At 47.9% G+C, this 20,112-nt stretch overlaps 1 protein-coding gene across 1 annotated transcript; it reads left to right on the forward strand.

The window, feature by feature from the left end:
• Positions 1-402: 402 nt before the first annotated feature.
• On the forward strand, positions 403-8,056 carry LOC128715389 (protein decapentaplegic). Its single transcript, XM_053810281.1, has 3 exons — positions 403-554; positions 3,788-4,419; positions 7,143-8,056. Exons 1-3 carry the CDS (start codon positions 403-405, stop codon positions 8,054-8,056), a joined length of 1,698 nt encoding a protein of 565 aa, XP_053666256.1.
• Positions 8,057-20,112: the final 12,056 nt, after the last annotated feature.

A 20,112-nucleotide genomic window follows, 5' to 3' on the forward strand; every position in this document is an offset into this window, starting at 1 on the left:
TGCAGCGGAGGGTTCGATGTGAAAGTCGAGTGACTGGTAGCAATATTTCCAGGCGGATTTTAGTGAATATAATGCTTTGTGCCGGTGATTGGCCAGTGAGCAGAAAACATTCAAACGCCCATCTACAGTGCGGTCCAGGGCTCGTCACGACGCAGTGCCACAGCGGCCAGCCGGGCCACCAGGGCCATACCGTACCGTACTACAGTCGGCAGTAGTTCCCTTGCCACACCAACGAAGCGTACCGCCGTTCCTCGGCGCGGGGTGAAGCATCAAGCAAAGCGCTCCGTCTAACGTAAAAAAACCAAAAATCCCGACCAACTTTTCCGGTCCGGTTTCCGTCCCGTTTCGCATCCAACGGCGCCAGCGGAGGTTTCCCGGGTCCGTTCCGGCGGCTCGGAGTACATGACGCGGGAACGGCTGCGTGCGCATGCGGCTGCGTGTCCTCGCGGTCGCAGCGAAACGCGCGGCCCCGGACGGGTCGGTACGGTCGGTGCGAGAACGCACGGCGTACCGATCGCACAGCAAGTGACGACCAGACGGCACACCAGAAGAAGGTAAGCAGCAGTTCGCCACTCAAGCGAACAAGATCATCTCAGTCGCTAAATCATCGCGTTATGATTTTCTCGGAAAAACCCTAAAGAAGGAAGAAAAAAAAACAAGACACAAACGTTGGACCGCGATTGTATCGCGCGATACAATACCGGCGGAAACCGCTTACCTAATTGGTGTTGACCCGCTGCTCGCAGGACGCATGATGAGGCCGTGAGAATTAAGCCAGGCGATGTTTTAGTGCGAGCGACATAAATCAGAGCAATGCTGGAAGGACGTGGTTGACGTGGCTTTATCTGGCCCCCGTTCACTATCTGCCGCAACGGGGTCAACGCAGTGCTCGATCGCTTGCCGCTCGCAACCACATACAGGGACGGAACGGCAAATCACCAACGAAATAGTGGTACAATGCTGTTGTTCTTCGTTGATTAATTAAATTAAATCGAGGTCTTGCGGAAGGCTCTGCCGGCAGTGTCGCTGCATTTGGCTGCGCTTGCTGCACCGATACAAAAAGAACTCGGCAGCGAAACCCGCACATCGGCAGACTGGCGGCTTGGTGGGTGCGCCTTACCGACGCCACGGAAGGTTTCCTTAATGGCCGCTCCATGGCTAACGGCCACATCGTGTTTTTAGCACCCACCGCCAACGTGTTAGGCAATCAACACCATAAAACCCACACATTTAATGCTTTTATGTCAAACCTGTCCCCTATTGTTTCGGGACAAAGGTCCTGGCGGTACAGATCTTGTAGAGCAGCTTGGTCCACCAGGGGGCAGATTTGTCTGTCTGTCTGCCACATGTTGCAAAGCTGTACAACGCTAGAGTTGGCCAGGCAGAGCAGGTTGCACTGAGCCGTTTGCAGGGTGACGCTTGGTTGGAGATTAAAATCCGTAGTCGTCCTTTCCGGATCAAACCGATTCGAGGCAAACCCAGGACCCGTGTACTTCCGAAAGCAAACGGGGGGAGAAGTATGTAGATCAGCTTTTTGTTGTTTTTTTTGTTTGTTTGTGCCGCTCCAACATGATGGCATGAAGGTTGCGGACAATTATTATTCAAATGCGATTAACAATTCTGCGTGTTACGTGATTAAGAGGGGGCTTTTTAGCTCGGTGGGGCTTGCTCCAGTAACGCTCCATTTTTGCCGTTGATTTGCTGCTGCTGGTTGTTGTTTTTTTTTTTTCGCCACTAGGAGCTAAAAATAGCAAAACCTGTAAGGCGAGAAAGGGAGTTTTTTCCAGTGGCGCGTTCGAAGTTGCGGGAGGTAACCTAGCGTGGCGCGTAACTCGTAACACCACCAGCCCTTAAGGCGAGATGGAGCGGCGCGTTGCCATTTGGTGATCATTTCTCGCTGTTGTCCTTCTCCCTTGTAAACGCTACAGGTACCGCGTTCCGCAAACCCTGCAGCCGGCAACCGCAAGCGCGAAAAAGGCGTTGAAAGGTGGAAATATGATCGAAATCGTTGCTGGACGCGACTTTTATCGGTTTGCAGTTCGAATTCTAACGCCCGTGCGGTAGTGAACCGCTAGCGGTCGGTTTTTATTATTGACGCACTTGGCATTGCCAATTCGCATTCGCAGCTACGGTGGCATTGCCGATCGCCGTTCGCCCCGGGGTTGATGAGATTAGCTGCAATTTCTTCTTCGCTGTGTGACCTACTTGTTGCGGCGAGAATACGCGTGTGCTGTTTTCTGCCGCGCTGTGTACACTGCTGCGATAGAGCAATCATGGATGCGTGTTTTATGCCCCGTTAAACGCCCCCTCCCAGAAGTAGTCTAACGGCGTTGAAGGCTCACTACCCGCGGAACCCCGAGTGCGCTGTGCGAAGCGTCTACCTACAGGCCTACCGTTCGGTTACAGGTGCTCCCCATTGATAAAGGGTATGGAAATTACCAAATCCATCCCACATTCAACGCAGCGTACGGGCCCACCTCTCCTCGGCCGGGAATAAATGGACATGGGACCGGGAAAAACCCCATCCATGCTAACAGAGCAACCCGGCAAGATGTACCTGTTGACGGCAGGCATCGGCCGAGGGTGTGGTAGCGCCCGGGTGCGGTAGCCCAAGGACGAAAACGCAAGGGACGCGCAACACAAATAACGAAACACATTCTTCACTTCTCCGCCCAGTATTGGGCAGAACAATCGATGTTGTTGTCCTCCGTGCGTAAGCCCTATTCGGTTGAGACCCACGGCAACGGCAACCGGTTGCCCACTTGAGTGGGCGAGGTAGTAAAACTCTGGCAGCTCAAGGGGATTCTTCCTGTAATCGCCTGCAATCGCCTCCGGTCAGGTTCGGTTCCCGCTGCCTGCCCGCCCGGGAACGGTTGGGTGAGCAGGAGGAAGCATGCGAAAGCCGTTCCGGGTGTGGGACGGGAGGAGAAAAAAAAGGTCCTCCGCAAGCCGAATCTATCGCCCCGTCGCTCATAAACAGGAGGCACTTGAGCAGCGCTGCTGGTGTCCTTTTGCTGCACAGCCTCGCAACGCCAGCATCGGGGTCGGATCAGGAGGATGCGTCCTTCTATCGCACCAGCCTTCGGCAGCCTCGAGAAGTTCGACGATCTGCACCTGTATCGGGATGTGCTGTGCTGTTGAAGTGGGCGACTTGAAGGTGGATTTTATGGCTGTGCGCTGTAAATGCATCATGTGTGCGCGAAGCATTCCATACCTCGAACGACCTCCGGTGCTCACGACCTTTGGAAGCCCGAAGACTGCACCGCAAAGGCACTGCGGAGGAGTGAAATTTGACGCTTGGCAAAGGAGAAATGATGCCGCAATGTCGCGAATGCGCTCGCTAGCTTCATCAGGGATGCAAGCCAATAACCGAGCAGTCGCCACCCGGTCTGTCCCAATCTTTAACCGAGAATCTTGCATCCCCCCTCCTTTATCCGCCACTACTCCCCTGCCACACTCCAAACGCTCGGCACGGTGTTGTTTTTGAAAACATTGACTTTAATTATCAGCTTCCTTCTTGGCGGCGCTCGCACATCGACATCTCTCGACGTGGCGTCTGCTAGAGTTGGTGCCGGCAATCTTCCCAGTGACTGCCCCCCTCCCCCCCTCCTGCGCCCCCCTCCCCCTTTGCTGACTAATCGTAATCGCTTGCTGTAATACCCGTGCAAGGGGGGTTTTATTAGGGAGGAGCAGGCGAAAAGGTTGTCACAGTCATCCACCGACCGTTCGCCAGTGAATGTTGCCGGTTCTAATAGTTTTTTTTTGTTTGGTTTCGTTTCGTTTGCAGACTACTTCCTACGACCATGCACGTATGGTTCTACGCGTTCGCTGTGTTGGCGATTTCGCACGGTGCCATGAAAGTCGCCAGCACCGACAGCAACGGGGTGTCGCGTACGAAAGTGACCGCAGTGATCGGGATCGGTGCGGAGCAATCGCACCACATCACCGGCCACTACAATCAGCCCCCGCAGCAGGATGCCGTCACCGAGGTGTCGCCGGAACCGCGGATAGGCGGGACGGCAGTGCTGGCTGACGGCAATAGTGTAAGCAGCAGTGATACCAACGAGTACGAAGAGTACGTCGCCGGGAAGGGGAGCGTCGACGAGGCGGTGGAAGACGAACTAGCGGAGCCGGAGCTGGATAACGCGCTCGGGGACAGCGAGCCGGACGCGGTAGACGATGGTGACAGCTCCAGCAGGCCCGATCCTAAAACACTAGTCGAGATAGAGAAGAATCTCTTGAGCCTGTTCGGGTTTCCTAATCGACCAAAAATCGATAGATCTAAGGTGGTGATACCGGAGGCGATGAAGCAGCTGTACGCGCAGATCATGGGCCACGATCTGGTCGACTCCGTCAGTGTACCAAAGGAAGGACTCAACACGCGCAACGCCAACACGGTGCGAAGTTTCACGCACGAAGGTACGTACTTTGAATTGGGATAAGATGTAGTGGAGGGGGAGGGGGGGGGGAAGGGGGGGGGTTCTTTTGCGGGAACGACATCGTAGATCTAGGAAGCCGTGCCGAAGGCTCTAATGTCGACGTTAAACAAAACCGGTAAATGCACATGAGCTAATGCAGGTGATGGTGGCTGCCGCGATCGCATTGCTACACCATCGGTAACGATCGCTTTGCACCAGGGGTCTGCTTTCTGACGGTGTACTGACAGAATTAACTTGTTTTTTTTACATTCAATTAACTGCAAAGCTAAACGGGCGGCTGGTGTTAACGATTTAAAAGTAGTTCCATTGGCAGGGTAAAGACTTCTGAGGCAACATGGAGTATTACGGCAATAATATGGAGACATAATATTAAACGGTGGCGGTGGTTTGACAATGTCTTGAACAACATCTTGCCATTCCCAAGACACTCTGCTCCGAAGATCTTGCTCTTAGACATTGGAAACGCAATTAACCATTGGGATACAAACAGGTAGGAGAGCAAAAATAAAACCAAATCTTCCAAATCTCCACCCAAACTGCTTGGAACAGGATGTCGATCTTAAGTGGTAGCCGCTGGTGCAGTTGATTGCATTACCTGGAAATGCGATTGCAATAAAGAAGCGCGCGTTGTTTGTGTAATTCGGCGCGCAACTGTTTACATAAATCCCTCCCTTTCTCCCCGAACAAAAAAAACGATTAACGCCCGTAGTCAGCGAACACGCGAAGAGTGTTCTAGCCGTAGAGGCCACACTGTATCCCTTGCCCCGCTAAATTTCCCGCCCTGGCAGTGATGATACTAGTTGCTCGTGCCGCAAGCATAGCGTGCGTAAAATTATCGGTAAATTTTGCACACGAGTAAACGAACGTAAACTACCTCGCGGTGTATAAAACGAGCCGGCCCCCGGGGGGAAGCGCGTTTTGTGCCCAGCTGGGTAGGTTCAAGGAGAGGTCTCGTCTATCAACACCTCGTTGCGAGGCCGAAACGGGGGATTGTGCCGGACCGTTTCGTCCAGCAGCCCAGGTTGACCTTTCCGCCGGCCCTAGCGGACACGGCGTGGAGGTGTTTTATTGCTGCCGACGCTGCCGGCTGCAGTCGGGCTGAGTGTTTATCCGAAAGCGGAGAAAAGTTACGCAAAATCCCTTTTGCGCCTGCCCCCACCAACACCGTTCCGACCTGGAGCTTAGAAGTAGTATCACGCCGCTTGTAAACAAACACGTACGTAGAAATATTAGCAGACCCCCTTCCGGACCAGCTTCGGTTTGGGAGCTGTGCGCGGCAATTAGTACGAGTGTGTACCGTGAGGCGCAATTTTCGGCAAATCGCAAACAGAGCAAAGAGAAAAACCCGCGGCCCCGACAACGATGACCACCGTTGATCGTCGTACGATCGCGATTGCGAAATCGAGTGCGATGCGTAGTATGTGCCATGTTCCGGAGGAGCGATTGGTGGGAATGCTGATTGTTCAAATTCGCTAATGGGGTTTTTCGAGCAAATCGATTAAAATCGGAGAAGTGTTATTGTTTTGGAAGCGTGTTGCCGAGCGATTCCGTGCTGTTCTGGTTTCTGTCTGGCCGAATATTAAACCGCGGAGCAGAACAGACCGATGTTTTGCTATTTCTTGAGAGGGCGAGCGAGGCAATCGGGTGAGATTATATTGTGCTGAGTTCGTCCAGGTGGTAAATGACAGGTACGGGAATTGTTTATTCTTCTAGTGGGTGAGAAATTATGAGCACTTGGTTCGTGCCAGCAGGGCGTTCCTCGGAAACATCACATATTTTAAAATGATTTATTTGTGAAGAAACAAAGTATTGTGGAGCTCAAGAAGAGATTCTCACAATGATAAATCTTCAATTACTAGACCTTGAGGTTCCAATAAGAATTTGAATGATGCTTTGTACATAATGAGTTGCTCTAAATCTCAGTTCTAGACCTATATGACTCTTCGAAAATTATCCTCAATGATTCAAAAGTCTTAAAAGTCACATGAATCCCTGAGTATTCATGAATCTCACAAGAAACTTTGGTCTTGTCTTGAGTCCGGTTCGACCGTTTATGTCATCCTTTATTTTATTAGGTTGACACAAGTGTACCTTTGGATAAGTACTATAACGTGCTATAATGCTAAGGTGCAGAATCAACTGAATCGTACACTGATGGCTTGATCGTTCTGACTGATGGATCGTTGTTACTAGCCGTACCACACTACAGTTCTTGATTCTGTTAGAATTACTTCGAATATACGAGAATTCTAGAATCTTTAAGGGTTCATCAATCTTCAAGGTTTTCTGGAATCTTTCAGGAATCCTAGAGCGTCAACTAATCTTCAAGGATTTCTTTTAATATTTGAGGATTTTTGTATATTACGAGAGTCAACACATGAATATAGTGACTCAGATGATAGATTCTACAAAAAAAAATCATTAGACATAGCACTTCAAAGTTCTGGTAGTGAGTGAGCATCAACAATGTCTTTAGATTTCTCAACTTCTGAAGATAACCAATTAAGAGTAATTCCACAATCTTGGGTCATTCCTAGATGGATTACAAAGTTCCATGGGTTAGGATAACGTACCTTTGGAATGTGATAGGTTAGAGAGCTTGAGGTACTTGTAAGAAATTCTACCAAATTTAAGGACCAAAATGCATTCAAACTTTCATAAATAATACAATAGTATGGTTTTCTTTCCTGTTATTCTTCACAGAAAGTCATATAGACGAGCGGTTCCAGCACCATCATCGCTTTCGGCTACTGTTCAACGTAACGAGTATTCCGAGAGGCGAGAAGCTGCGGGCCGCCGAACTCACGCTTACGCGCGACGGTATCGCACACAAGAGCGGTCGGCCACTGGCAAGACCACCGCTCCAGTACACGGTACTAGTGTACGACATTGTCCGGCCGGGTGTGAAAGGTAAGCGAGCGCCCGCCTTCCTGCTGGTCGACACGAAAACGCTCGCCGTCAACGAGTCCGGCACGGCCAGCTTCGATGTGATGCCGGCCGTGGAACGGTGGCTAAGGCAACCGCGCAAAAACCACGGCCTCTTCGTGCAGGTGACGAGCCGCGGGCGTGGTGCCGCCCCCCACAGCCGGCAGCGCCGCAGCGTCCCGGCCGCCCCGGTCCACGAGCACGTCCGGTTGCGGCGGAATGTGGCCGAACGGCACGACACCTGGGTGCAGAAGCAACCGCTACTGTTCACGTACACCGACGACGGTCGGCACAAGCAGCGGCCGATACGGGACGCGATCAGTAGCGCGAACCGGGCACGGCGCGCGTCAGCGAAGCGCAGCAGCCGGAGGAAAAACGAACTCTGCCAGCGGAAGCCACTGTACGTGGACTTTAGCGATGTGGGCTGGAACGACTGGATTGTGGCACCGCCCGGGTACGAGGCGTACTTCTGCCAGGGTGACTGCCGCTTCCCGATAGCGGACCATCTGAACACGACGAATCACGCGATCGTGCAGACGCTGGTCAACTCCTACAATCCGACGCTCGCACCGAAGGCATGCTGCGTACCGACGCAGCTGTCCTCCATCTCAATGCTGTATCTGAACGAGCAGAACAAGGTAGTGTTGAAGAACTACCAGGACATGACGGTCGTCGGTTGTGGCTGCCGGTGAAGTACTATCAGTTGAAGAGGTTGGGGTTTGGTGAAGGAGGAGGTGTGGGAGAGAGAGAGGAACAGGGTAGGTTTTCTGTGAGAAAACAGACCAGCAAGGAATTTTGGAGACAATAAGAACACGAGGAAGCTCACGGATGACCATAGGAATCGGCAGGGCCGCTACTGTTTGTTTAGTTATTACTTTAAATCTTTTTTGTTTGTTTTGTGTATAACGTTCGAACGTACTAAAAAAAAAAACAACAGGGGGAAAATGATGGCATACCGAGTGGCGTATGGAGTAGGAATTGTAGGCGCAAAAGCAAAAAAAAAAACCAGATGTACCATATAGTAGTATGCCATTCGTCCGCGATGCTGCAAGTTCGCGGACTGGCGCGGAAATGTATGTGTGTGTGTGCGCGCGCGGTAGACATCAAGTCGTAGATCAAGCCATAAACAAGAGCATATTAAACAAAAGAGGAGGGGTAGTAGGGTGGGACAAAATAAAACTAATGGAAAATGAAAGTGAAATATCGCAAAAAAAAACAATACAAAATAAAAATTATATCAACTGTTTATGAAGGAAGCGCGGTAATGTCCGTCCATGCGGTACGGTAGGCAGTAATTGTTCAGGAGCCTGCGTGGGAATAGGCTGGGAAACTAGTGCTGTGGCATAGGTGTTAGTGGCTGGAGACTTCAGCAACGGGGGCTCTTTCTTTGTACATATTTATTTGATAGGAAGTCATAGGCAGCCAGACCTGGACGCGGAGGAAGCGATACAGTTGTGGCCGTTGTTCCGGGCCTCTGTCACAACGGAAGCAAGGTCTTCCAGAGTGTATGCGCGCGCGCGCGCGTGTGTGTATAAAGTAACAGGAACGATATAGTGAGATAAATAGTGCATTAAACTTACTAGCGATGCGTTGTGGTTTCGGAAGTTTGGAGCTGCTGCAAAAAAAAAGATAACCTTGGACCAGGAAAAACAAACACGATGATAGTGCGTTCGAAGTGCAAAAAAAAAGCAAAAGTCTCAAAACCTCACCCTGTGTGAGCTGATCACGGCAGATCGATTGTCTAAAGAGCAGGCAACACACAGACCGCACACAGCGTAACGCTATTTATTGCAAAATACGAAGCAAATAACCGGATGCATCTGTGTGGGTTTTGTTGCTGCTGGCCATTAGTGTTTTGCTTTTGTGCACCTTTTTTTCGGCAGCTTTTATAAAGTTCCGCTAGGAGAGAAAAACTAAAACACCCCCAAACTTTTCCGATGCGTCCCGGGCTGGGACGAACACTATTACCGTTTAGGGCCACCGGCTACAATTGTGTTTGAATATGATTTTTGTATGTGTGTGTGTGTGTGTAAATTTTTGTATATTATTACTGTACCTGTAACCGGAAGGAAACGTATTTATTTTACGAAAACGGAAGCGTGTAATTGAGGAATAAATTTGTAAGAAATTCAAACCGTACCAATTATTGGTTGTGTTCGTTTGCGAATGGAAAGAAATTCATTGCTTTTGGTGCTATAATGGTAAGTGATTTTATGGTTTATAGCAATCATTCTTACACTAATGTTGAATCTCCAATTGTGAACTGTTTCTCTGTTAGTTGTTTGATGCACCACAAGAAACAGATTCCATTTTCTGAGTCTTTAATTTCCTCTATAGCTTTGAGACCTTTGCTAGAAGGCCTTGGAATCCTTAGCTCCTCACAGTCTACCGCAGCTAGTGGAACACCGTTAGCGGCCGAAAACGGAATCGCATAAGCGGCTGTGGTACAAAACGGCAGACCACCCAACTGGAGCCCCCCAAAAAAAGGGGGCAATTCCTTTAACCCTCCACAAAAAAAAAAATCCCTTATTTGTGCAGAAACGCAGTGCTTATAAGACCGTCTGGACGGCAAGACGAAAAAAAGCGCACACACACACGCACTGCACCATTCAGACATATTTGTGAAAAATGTTCCCTTTGTTTCGGATTCCGTTGAACTGAGGCAGCGCTCGGGTTGCGGCTTGGCTTCAGCGTCAAACGTGAAAGGCCACCTGTGAGCCGGCTGAGCGGTGCAAAACCCCCGGCTACATCATTATGTCCCGGGAGAAGACAAACGTATACACCCGAACTACAACCCCGTATCATCTCAATCTCAACCCGCTGCAACCGTCCGAGAACAATGATTGTAATGTTGGGCAAGGGGGGGATCCGGTTTTGTGGTGGTTTCTCGTTCCGGTGCGCTTTATATCAACCCGAATCGTTATTTGTTCTCTGATGATCTGCAAGCAAAAGAACGGATCTGACACATTGCTGTACACCCTTCCTTACAGGCGCCCGAAACGAAAAAACCTTTATCAGCCCCGATCAGCCATACGCGATCCGGAGGGGGCTGACGGTTGATGGTTTAATTTCTGCCTAACGTTTCGGCCAAAAATAATCAAAACCGTTTGACGGGGGGTTAGTTTTGCTCGGTCCGATTGCGCAATGCAGGGCTGGATTTGCGTTAACCTCCGCATTGCTTGTACGCACGCAGCCATGATGGCGCTTGGCGGATGTATGTCAGTAACTTCTGGTTGCGTGATTAAGTCGAACACTTACGCTGCACAGTGGAGAGCACGTACCGGTGGCAGTTTGGCAAACAATTTTCTTCGTGCCGCTAAATCGTCAAAAGAAGTTTTGGTTGGATTTGATAAACATAGTTTGACAACAGTTTATATTGAGCGTTATAGACAAGAAATTCTCCGATCATGCCTTTCCGATTCAAGGGGAATTTCTACTTCAGCAATTGAGCGATTTTGTATCAATTACAGGGTTATTCAATTCAAATGGAATAGCGACAACCATGTCTGGAGACGTAAGTGTTGTTTGAAATTTTTCCCAATTCCTCCTAATTGTTTTCACGTCACTCAGTCAAAAATCTTTCAGAAAGTAATTTACGATAAATTATTTTTTATTTGAACGCACGTTAAAATTATTGAACGACAATTATTCCAGTTGAACTCGAAATCCCTGTAACGCTGGTGATCAGCGTTCGTGCACGCGCTGCACATTAGGGGTGAGTCAGTTTGGTGCCCTTGCCTTTTCCAGGTGGTATCATGGAATTACGCACCATGGAATCTATTAATCAACTGCAATCAAATGCCCTGAAAGTTGTCTACCGAGGTGGCAAAATGTAATTGCCAGTATGCGCCTAATTACTTTACGCCGTACCGTGGCGTGGCAGTGCGATCTAGTCTCGAGTCCGCCCGAGCTCGTGCTTTCGCGTCTAATGTCTAATCGAAAACCGTCCTAATCAAATCCAGTATGGGTACGAGGGGCCCAGTTTTTTTTCTATAATTAACTCATTAATGGTGAGGTACTAAAAATAACTGATATTTAAAATTCTAAATCACTGTGATTATGGAAAAGAGGACGGATTGTTGTGCTGGGAGCGCGTGTGCGAGTATGGCATGGGAATTATCGATTAATTGCTCCCGGCACATTGATTCCACGAAGCAAGCGAGTGGGACCGTTGTCCAAACTCGCGCGAATAATCGAACGATCAATTTTCCCCGCGAATGGGGGTGCGAAGATCATCGATCACACACACCGATCGCACGCCAAATGAATCGGCAAGATTCATGCGGCCCGGGCGGCTTATCTGAGCCCCGGATGTTGGAAAGTGGATAAGCAAAGTGGTCCGTGTTTAAATAATTAGGAATGCAGAATCGCGTCCCCGGCTGCGCACCGAACACACCTTGGTGTGTTTGCCATATAATCCTGTGGATGTGGTGGGTAAAGCACGAAACGCAATGCGGTGCGGCACTCACACACACACTTAGCGCGCGCAGGATAAATGATGATTTAGCAGGTGGTTGCGGTTGCGAGCGCGCCGCGGGGCCGATCGATTTGCGACGCAATCGCGGCAAAACACTTTGCGTTCGAACGGTGCGGAACGTGACCCGCGAATGATTGAGACGGCCGGGCGTCGATTGGGTGGTTGTTTTCGAAAACGGGTGTGATCGATCGATCGTTCTGGTCGGCGGTTCGATTGTTGTTTGCCGTACCGTGTGTGTGTGTGTGTGTTTTTTTTCTGCCTCTACACTCCACTGTCTTGTTACTAGGAGGAACTATCAGCTGGGTAGTAGCAAACAGGCAACCGGGTAGGAAGGAATCGTACGCAGCGCGCATCGAAGTGACGGTGTGTGGTCTATTTCTGCCTTTTTTTCTTATAAGTGTATGTTTGTAATCACGTTCCGTGCAGGTGACGTAGCAAGTGCAAGTATTTATTGTTAGTTTCCTCAAGCGAGAACCATTGACGTATGACTTTTTATTTCATTCGAAGAGAAAGCCTGGTATTTTTCCATTTATTCATTATTATATGTCGTTGTAGATTAAGAGACAAATATTCAATTATCAGAATTCTGTACTAATTGAGTTGAATTCTGTATCTTCTGTGTATTGAAGAAATATACTTTAAATTTCTTGAAGTCTTAGATATAGACATACATCAGATCAGATTTGAAGGTCAAGATCTCTGGTCAAGATCTTTGATATTCAGATATAGACTCAGATATAGATATAGATCAGATCAGATTATGAAGGCCAAGATCTCAGGAATATTTGATACTTTGATAAAGACTCGAATTTAGATCAAGATTAGATCAGACCTTCAAGGCCATGATCTCAGGAATATCTGAAAATTAGAAATAGTCTCAGATGTACAGCAAGATCAGATCAGACCTTCAAGGCCAAGATCACCGGAAGGTCTGATACAAATTTCAAATCAGTATAGCAACAGATACCGAAATTACATTAAAGTGTAGCCTTATTCTCCATGCGAATATGGAAAACTTGAATATCCCAATGCATTTATCTCAAGAAACAGGAGTTTTAGATGTCAAGTGGCAACATTGTTGCTATTTCTCGATTCATTGCCAATTTTGGGTGAAACAAATTGAAGGAATCTGAATCTTGAATCTGTACAAACCCCACTCGACTCATACATTTTTCCAAGAGGAAGGTTTGTGTTGATAAGCTCAAGATGTAAAGATGTAAAGATTCCACACCTATGACTCTCTCTCTCTTTCTTCTTGGCGTAACGACCTTCTAGCTCATGCCTGCCATTTCTGGTTTACTAGAATTAATTTTATCACGTAGCCAGATAGTCAGTCCTTGGGGGATTGGTCCGGATGGGATTTTGGACCCGTCCTGTCCTGTGAAGACCGGTGCCGCTGTCAATACACCACCGGACTGCCGTTGGCATTCTTTACTATGTTAATTTGCGGTGTTTTCTGCTAATATTTCTCTCATGAATGTACTCAAATCTTAATGTTTGATATAGGTTTGCTTACCAAATATTACGAAATTATCCTTTTCCGAGCTCTGATTGTTTATCTCCCTTATAGCAAACACGCATTGTAATCTCTATTGTATAAATGCATTCTCTCGATCGATGCCACACACGATCTATACCTTGCGGAGGATCTTAAAATCCTCCCCGTAAGAACAAAACAAAAACAAACTTCAAAATATGTGAAAAAGAAACTCAATGAAATATATAAAAAAAAGAAACAATAACATAAACGTAACCATCCAGTCTTAACAGCAGTGTTTCCTTTTTTGTTGCCGTGAGAGCGCAAGCCCAGTCAGCGCGCTGTTCTATACTGGCGGTCCACAATCGCAGGAAATTAATCGTTCCGATCACGCCAACTCAGAGGGCGTTGGAGGTATCGCCTGGCCCTGGCAGGAGAGGAAGGAGACGCAACGCGCCCAGTACGCCATTCAGTCTAACGATGCAAACCTGTGGGCCACCATCGTTGTGTACAAGGCACGAAAATAACAAGCACAACCCCACAGACGCATACACAATGGGCATGTCCACATAACCGCCAAATAACCGAATCGCAATCACGCCAGCATTCTGTCGGTGAAACCGTTTTTTTTTGTTATCTTTCGTTTTGTTTGTTTGCGTGTGTGTGTGTGTGAGTTTTTTTTTACCAATTCCTGGGAAATCTGGCTCTACATGCAGAGAATCCGTTCCGCTGAGACCGTGGTGCACTTCCATTAAGAACGATTTTTCACTACTTCTGTAAAGAGGCGGCCTCCCGGTTACTACGTCTTCTGATCGCGGTGGCTCTTGATCGGTGCATATGGTAGCTCACGATCAAAGTATCAACGAATCAACATCGATGGTGGGTATGCATTTTTTTTTATTAACCAACAGCCACAGAAGATCCCGAGACCTACAGGAACGGGTGCTACAAACTAACCGGCAGGCCTGGACTCACACAACGATCGTAGTCTTCTGCTGCAAAGGAGGAAAATTGTGGTGCTCTCCCAAAGCAAGCTCCAAGCGAGCCAGAAAGGAACGGGAACACCGGGCCCGAAAAGAGTGGAAAATAAACCTATCCAAACACGTTAATAAGATGATGTTATATGTTCTCGTGTATTGCTTTTTCCCACCGGTTCTTGCCATCTCGTTCGGTACGGAATTTCGTCGTTTTGTTACATCCTCGATGCATCCCGGCAGGCCACGACGGTATATCGCTTTGGAGGGCGGTTCAGCTCGATCGCAGGAGGCGTTGGTGGGGAAGGGGAGGGGGTTGATTTTTGTTTAATATAAGAACGAGCGGCAAGAAAGAAAGAAAAAGCCCGACGCCGGCAGGAAAATGTTCCGGAGGTCCTTTTGCAAGGCACCGGGCACATAATGGGCTCGTAAAGCGAGATTTTTCCTTTATCGTTTTTCGACCAACATCCACCGGAATGTACGGCAGATCGTACCGTGTTCATCGATATCGCTTGCGGCTAGGACTTGATGAAGATCGCATCCGAGTGGGGCCTACAAAACGCAAGGATACCACCGTTCGGGGTTTTAGCCTGGACGCCTGGACATAGATTTGAGGGTCGATTTCAAAACTGCAAAGCGATCAGCGAGATCACATAGCGATACCGAAACGATGTTGGTTTTTGTAGCATTTTTGTGTTCCATTCCGTTCGTGCTTTCCCCCCTCCCCCTTTTTTTTCGCTCCACACGGGCACCAACGTTGCAATACCCCGCAGCCCCAAGAAGCATCAGTAGCTCGGTTGGAGGCTTAGTGTGCGTGTGTGCTTTTCTGCTGAAAATAATTTATGATTTATCAACGGTATCGGATGTGCAGATTTTGATCGCTTTGTTAGTGGTGGATGTTTCCGAGTTAAAGAGGGTTAATTTATGCAATAAAAATTACGATGCCATGTGTCCGCGGCTGCTTAGTGACTTAGGTGTGCGGTGTGTTTTGGAGCGATTTTCAACAGGTTTTTTTAGACCGTTCCGAACCAAACTGATGGGAAGAGGGGGAGGGTAGGGGGAGGGGTTCGAATTGAATGTCCCGCTGGTTCAGTCTTGTCTGCCTGCGTCGACGGTGGTCCGTTTGTCGATGGTTGGCAGCGTTTGTAAATGAGCTTTGAGAATGATTCAGAAATCAATTTCAAATTTATGAAATTAGTTTTTCAAACACAATGTTTTGGCCACTTTCCATAATCGTGTCTATTCTTTCGGTGTTCTTCAAGACTTGGGTATACAATCGTACTTCTTCATTCAACTTTTTAACTTAGAAACAAGTTACTTAGAATATATTATAGAAAATAGTGAAGAAGATGACTCAATTCTCTAAACCTTCAATAAAGAGCACGTCAATGCACTTCATTGTATATTGATGGCTTATGATAGTCGAACAGAGATACACAAGCTGCAACTCCATTTGTCTCTCAATTAAGATGAAGATCTCTACGCATTCAAAACTTTATGACTGATATAAAGTTCCTAAAGACTGCATCATAGTTGGTGAATGCATTTTACAAGGAACAATTAACAGAGAATTATTTATCCAATATGCTTATTTACGCAATACGAATGATTATTGAAGAATTTTAAATATTTCCTTAGATCTCGATAGTCTTTAAGATACACTTTTTCATCTCTTGGTGGATATTCACGTATCTGATTCCACAGATACTCTTTCTTTTTTCCGTAGATTTCGCCGTTAGTCTGTAAATCTATTCGAACCATACTGATATCACTACACTTTATAAATCCTGTTTTGTAGAATATGCAGGTAGTTTCCGAGATGCATTACGGCTCATCGCGCACAGACGAGTATATTGTTTACTTAAGCGTTTTCTTAGTTTTTTTTTAAATTTTGGTGGACTTTGAAGTCATTCGCACTCACATTCGTTCTTCTCAGGATGATGACTCATGTTTATTTCGAATATAAATTAGAATGAATATTTGAAATAGCTTAGTACAACCTTAGTTTACTGTACATGCCATTCGACGCATATCCTAGAGAGACCGCAATAATTTACCACCTTGCCAGTCACAACACCTTTGGGTCGGGTTAGAGGACATATAACTGTTAGGACTTTAGTTGTCACAGATGTACTCTTTCCCATCTCCTTAATATCCAAGATATTCAACAATATGTTCGAGATACGATTTTCCATTGCAAAAATGCGTTTGAGTAAGTAATTGATTTACATTTTCACTAATACCACATCTGCAAGGTGCTATGAATGGAATCTTCATCAGAATTCTCATGTTAAACACAGTTTCTTGTCGTTTCATTTCATTTATATTTGATTTCTCATTTTTGAAATGCGCTAGACTTATTTTAGTGAATTGTTTCAACTAAATTTATTAACCAAAATAGTTCTGCTTTAGAAAGGAGATGTTTCAATTTGAAAACATAAGGTATTTTGGCTAATACACCCAACAAAGAGTCATGACAAAAAGTTAAACACAGTTTAGCTGTTGCAATCAGTCAATATGTAGTAAACGTACACGAAGCTCTTCACGTCACAAAGGGTTTTTAATCCGTTCAAGTTACATCTTTCCAGCGTAAATACTCTTTGGGAGAGGTAAATACATTCTACAGGTAATCTCGTCTTGTTAGGGACTCCCTATTCGAGATGGTTGCCTACATGGCTCACAGGGCGAAACGTTTACTAGCTGATGATCGACCCCGCACGCTGTCAGTATGTTGGCACAAGCGAAACCGACATCTTACTCACCACATCCAACCCTCCCCCCTTTATCCACCGGTTATCCCAGGGCACTTACAAGGGGGGAGGAAGATTTTGTCGTCCCGATAGTGAGCAATCGACCGGTGGTGAGTGTGCAAATACTTCGCCCGCTTCGCATGATTAAATGAGCTGTAGCCCAAAACCTGCGGAGATCGAACCAAATTAAAGCAAAGAAAAAAAAAAACACACCACCAGCGCCTCCAATTTTCTGTCGGATCGCTTCTAGCGATCTGCGAGCCCATAATGGATTCCCGTGCAGCATCAAACGGGAAGCTGCAGTGGCGGGCCCGATTTTATGACGACGTAAAAGAATTCAGAAAATATAGTTATTTTATCGTTACCGCCCTTCAACTCCTTCGTTCTCGGGCTCGGGACGGCACCGTGCACGGAAGGGTTCGGTCGGATGAAGGTATGGTGTGCCGGGAGTGTCTTCTCGCTCCGTTTCCGTCCGCTCCGTCCTGTGTTTTCGAATCGATTCGAAGCGCCGCAGAGAATCGCGCAATACCTACAATAATGGAGCCGCCTGGCGGTCTACCGCTGTGGAGGTTCTTTGATTCCGTGGCTCGGCTCGAGACGGTGGAGGTTCGTCGCTTGCGGTTTGTAGTAGCAGGAGGCTCTTTTTTTGGTCTCTCTCTCTCCCTCTCTCTCTCTCACTCCTTCTCGCTCTTCTCGTTCGGTTTTGTTCGGACAGAAAAAGCTTCCTCGCTGTCTGTTTGGTCCGTACAGTGCCCGGTCTGCCAGATATATTCATTCGCAACATCCCCCCCCATGATCGCCGTAGCTCCCGGCAGTCTTCCTATTCCCATCTCCACCCTGTTTACTCAACATGCTTCTTCACGGTCTCTGTCCCGCATGCGTTTCAACCCCTTTTCCGTATCGATCTCTTTCACATTGGGCGACCTCACGCGGTTCTTGATCCCTTTCCATGCATTCGCTGACTGTTCCGGGACGACGCAAGCGTGGTGTTCCACCGTACCGGTCCAACCTCTGGTGTGCATTCGTCCCCATTTCTCCCCATCGGTACTCCGGGAGGAGGGGGGGGCTCATACGTACGAGCGCATGCACTGACGTTCTGGCGTTGCGTTCTCTCTCGTTCATCAATTCTTGCCTACCATCAACCTGCTTGCTTTGAGCTCATCCCCTCATCATCCCCTTCCCCTCCATCCCTCCACCCCTTTCACGGTTGCTACAGGCCGGGGACCGAGGGGGGTTGATCGCTCGCTTCATCAAACAAAACGCTGATACAACTTATAATGAGGCATTAAAAATCGTTGTTTTATGTTTCATTTTGCCTTCATCATCCAAATTAGATACTTACAATGTTTTGATTATTCGATTTTATTCGGTTGAAGTGGTTATTCGTTGTTCCTGTGCGATCGCTTCCCTCTCCACCTTGCTGTTGTCTCCTTTTTTCCCACACACGTTCACACACACACACACACACACACACACACACGCAGATGCTAACTCTTTGTCGCTCTTTATTTCTTGGGCGCTTGTTGTGTTTGGTTTTTCTTTTTTTGGGGCCTGTTCTTAGTTTTTGTTGCCGTTGGTTGTTGTGTCGTTTCTCGTCGTTCGCACAACGGATCGATCGGTCAATGATGGTTCTATTGCTCACGTACGTTTGCCACCAACATCTCGCCATCGTTCTTGCTTAAGCATATAGCAACACTCCTTCCCCCCCCCCATCCCCCCCCTGGTCTTTACCCACATGGGCCCGTGGTTGTATGGGGTGCCCGTGCCGTGAAGCTACCGAAGATTCATGCCGAGGGCGCCTGACCGATCATCGCGTCCGGGACCAATTCACGGTTTTGATTTAAGTCCCTGTTTTATGGACTTACAGTCAGTACCGCGGGCAGTGCTTTTACGGTTTCGGAACCTTTAAAACCCAACCGTGTGACCCTCCACTTCTTCCCCCAACCCCTCCCCACCGAGGGGGTGTCTTTTCTGGGAGCCATCTAATTGATCCATCTTGAAGCCTGGACCCAACGCCAGCTAAAGACGATCGATCGATGTTGAGGGTGAACTTGCCGAACGCTTTACACGGGTCGATTGCGCAGTGCGCCGGTGTGGGATGGATGGGTGTACGCAGTCCTCCACCACGGGCTGCTTTTCGGGCTCGCAACCATTCCTTTGTTTTTCGAACCCCATCGTATCGAATGCCCATCAAAAGTGGTCCCATTCAGCGCACGGAACGCACGAAGCCTATAATTTAATTGAACCTAATCTTCCGCAACTATTCACTGATTGAAACAACAACAGCACCAACGAAACGGAGCATTTCGGGGAGCCGGGCAGGGAAAAGCCACCGCAAAAGGTTTATTGATTTGATTTTAATTTTTGATACTATTATAGGGCCCTTGCGTTCGTTTTGTTTCGACCGGGAATGCATGCCCGATTCGGAAGAGAATTGTTACGCTCTAGGAGAACCATTAGAATGATTTGTCTTTTCTTTTTGTTTTGTTTTGTTTTTTTTTTCTACGCCGGTTTCGGTTCATTCTGTGTGTTTCATCTTCCGCGCAACGGCCCGACAGCTCGTCTGCCAGCGGAATGCACAAGCTTTTCGACCGTCGAAAGCAAACAGAATCGGCCACATTAATAATAATTCGTAAGGAAGATGGAAGACTGCCTCCCCCCCTCCCCCCTCCCATGGGTCATTCATTGATCCCCCTCCCCTCCTCTCGTCCCTCCCTTCCAAATCCCATTGATCGTTGATAATTGATTTCCGGTATCCGTGCCGGCTAGGGACGGGATTAATACAGCGCGTCCCAGAAAAAAAGGGGTAATGACATGTAAATCGCCAAGAGATGGTGTAGTGTCTTGATGAGTTAACGCCGGAGGTATTCGGCCACCGGGAGGAGGATCCCCCTTTTTGTGAGCCCCCCCCCCCCCCCCCCCCACCCCCTCTGCTACAATTTTTGGGCGATTTTGCAGGCGTGCTTTTTGGCCATACAATTAATGGCACCCTCGGATGGTGGGTTGATGTTATTTTAAACTACGGTAATGATACGGTTTTACGTGTGGAATGTTGATTGCGGCTCTAATG

This window comes from Anopheles marshallii, chromosome 3 (genome assembly GCF_943734725.1).
Source record: "Anopheles marshallii chromosome 3, idAnoMarsDA_429_01, whole genome shotgun sequence".
Lineage (NCBI taxonomy): Eukaryota > Metazoa > Arthropoda > Insecta > Diptera > Culicidae > Anopheles > Anopheles marshallii.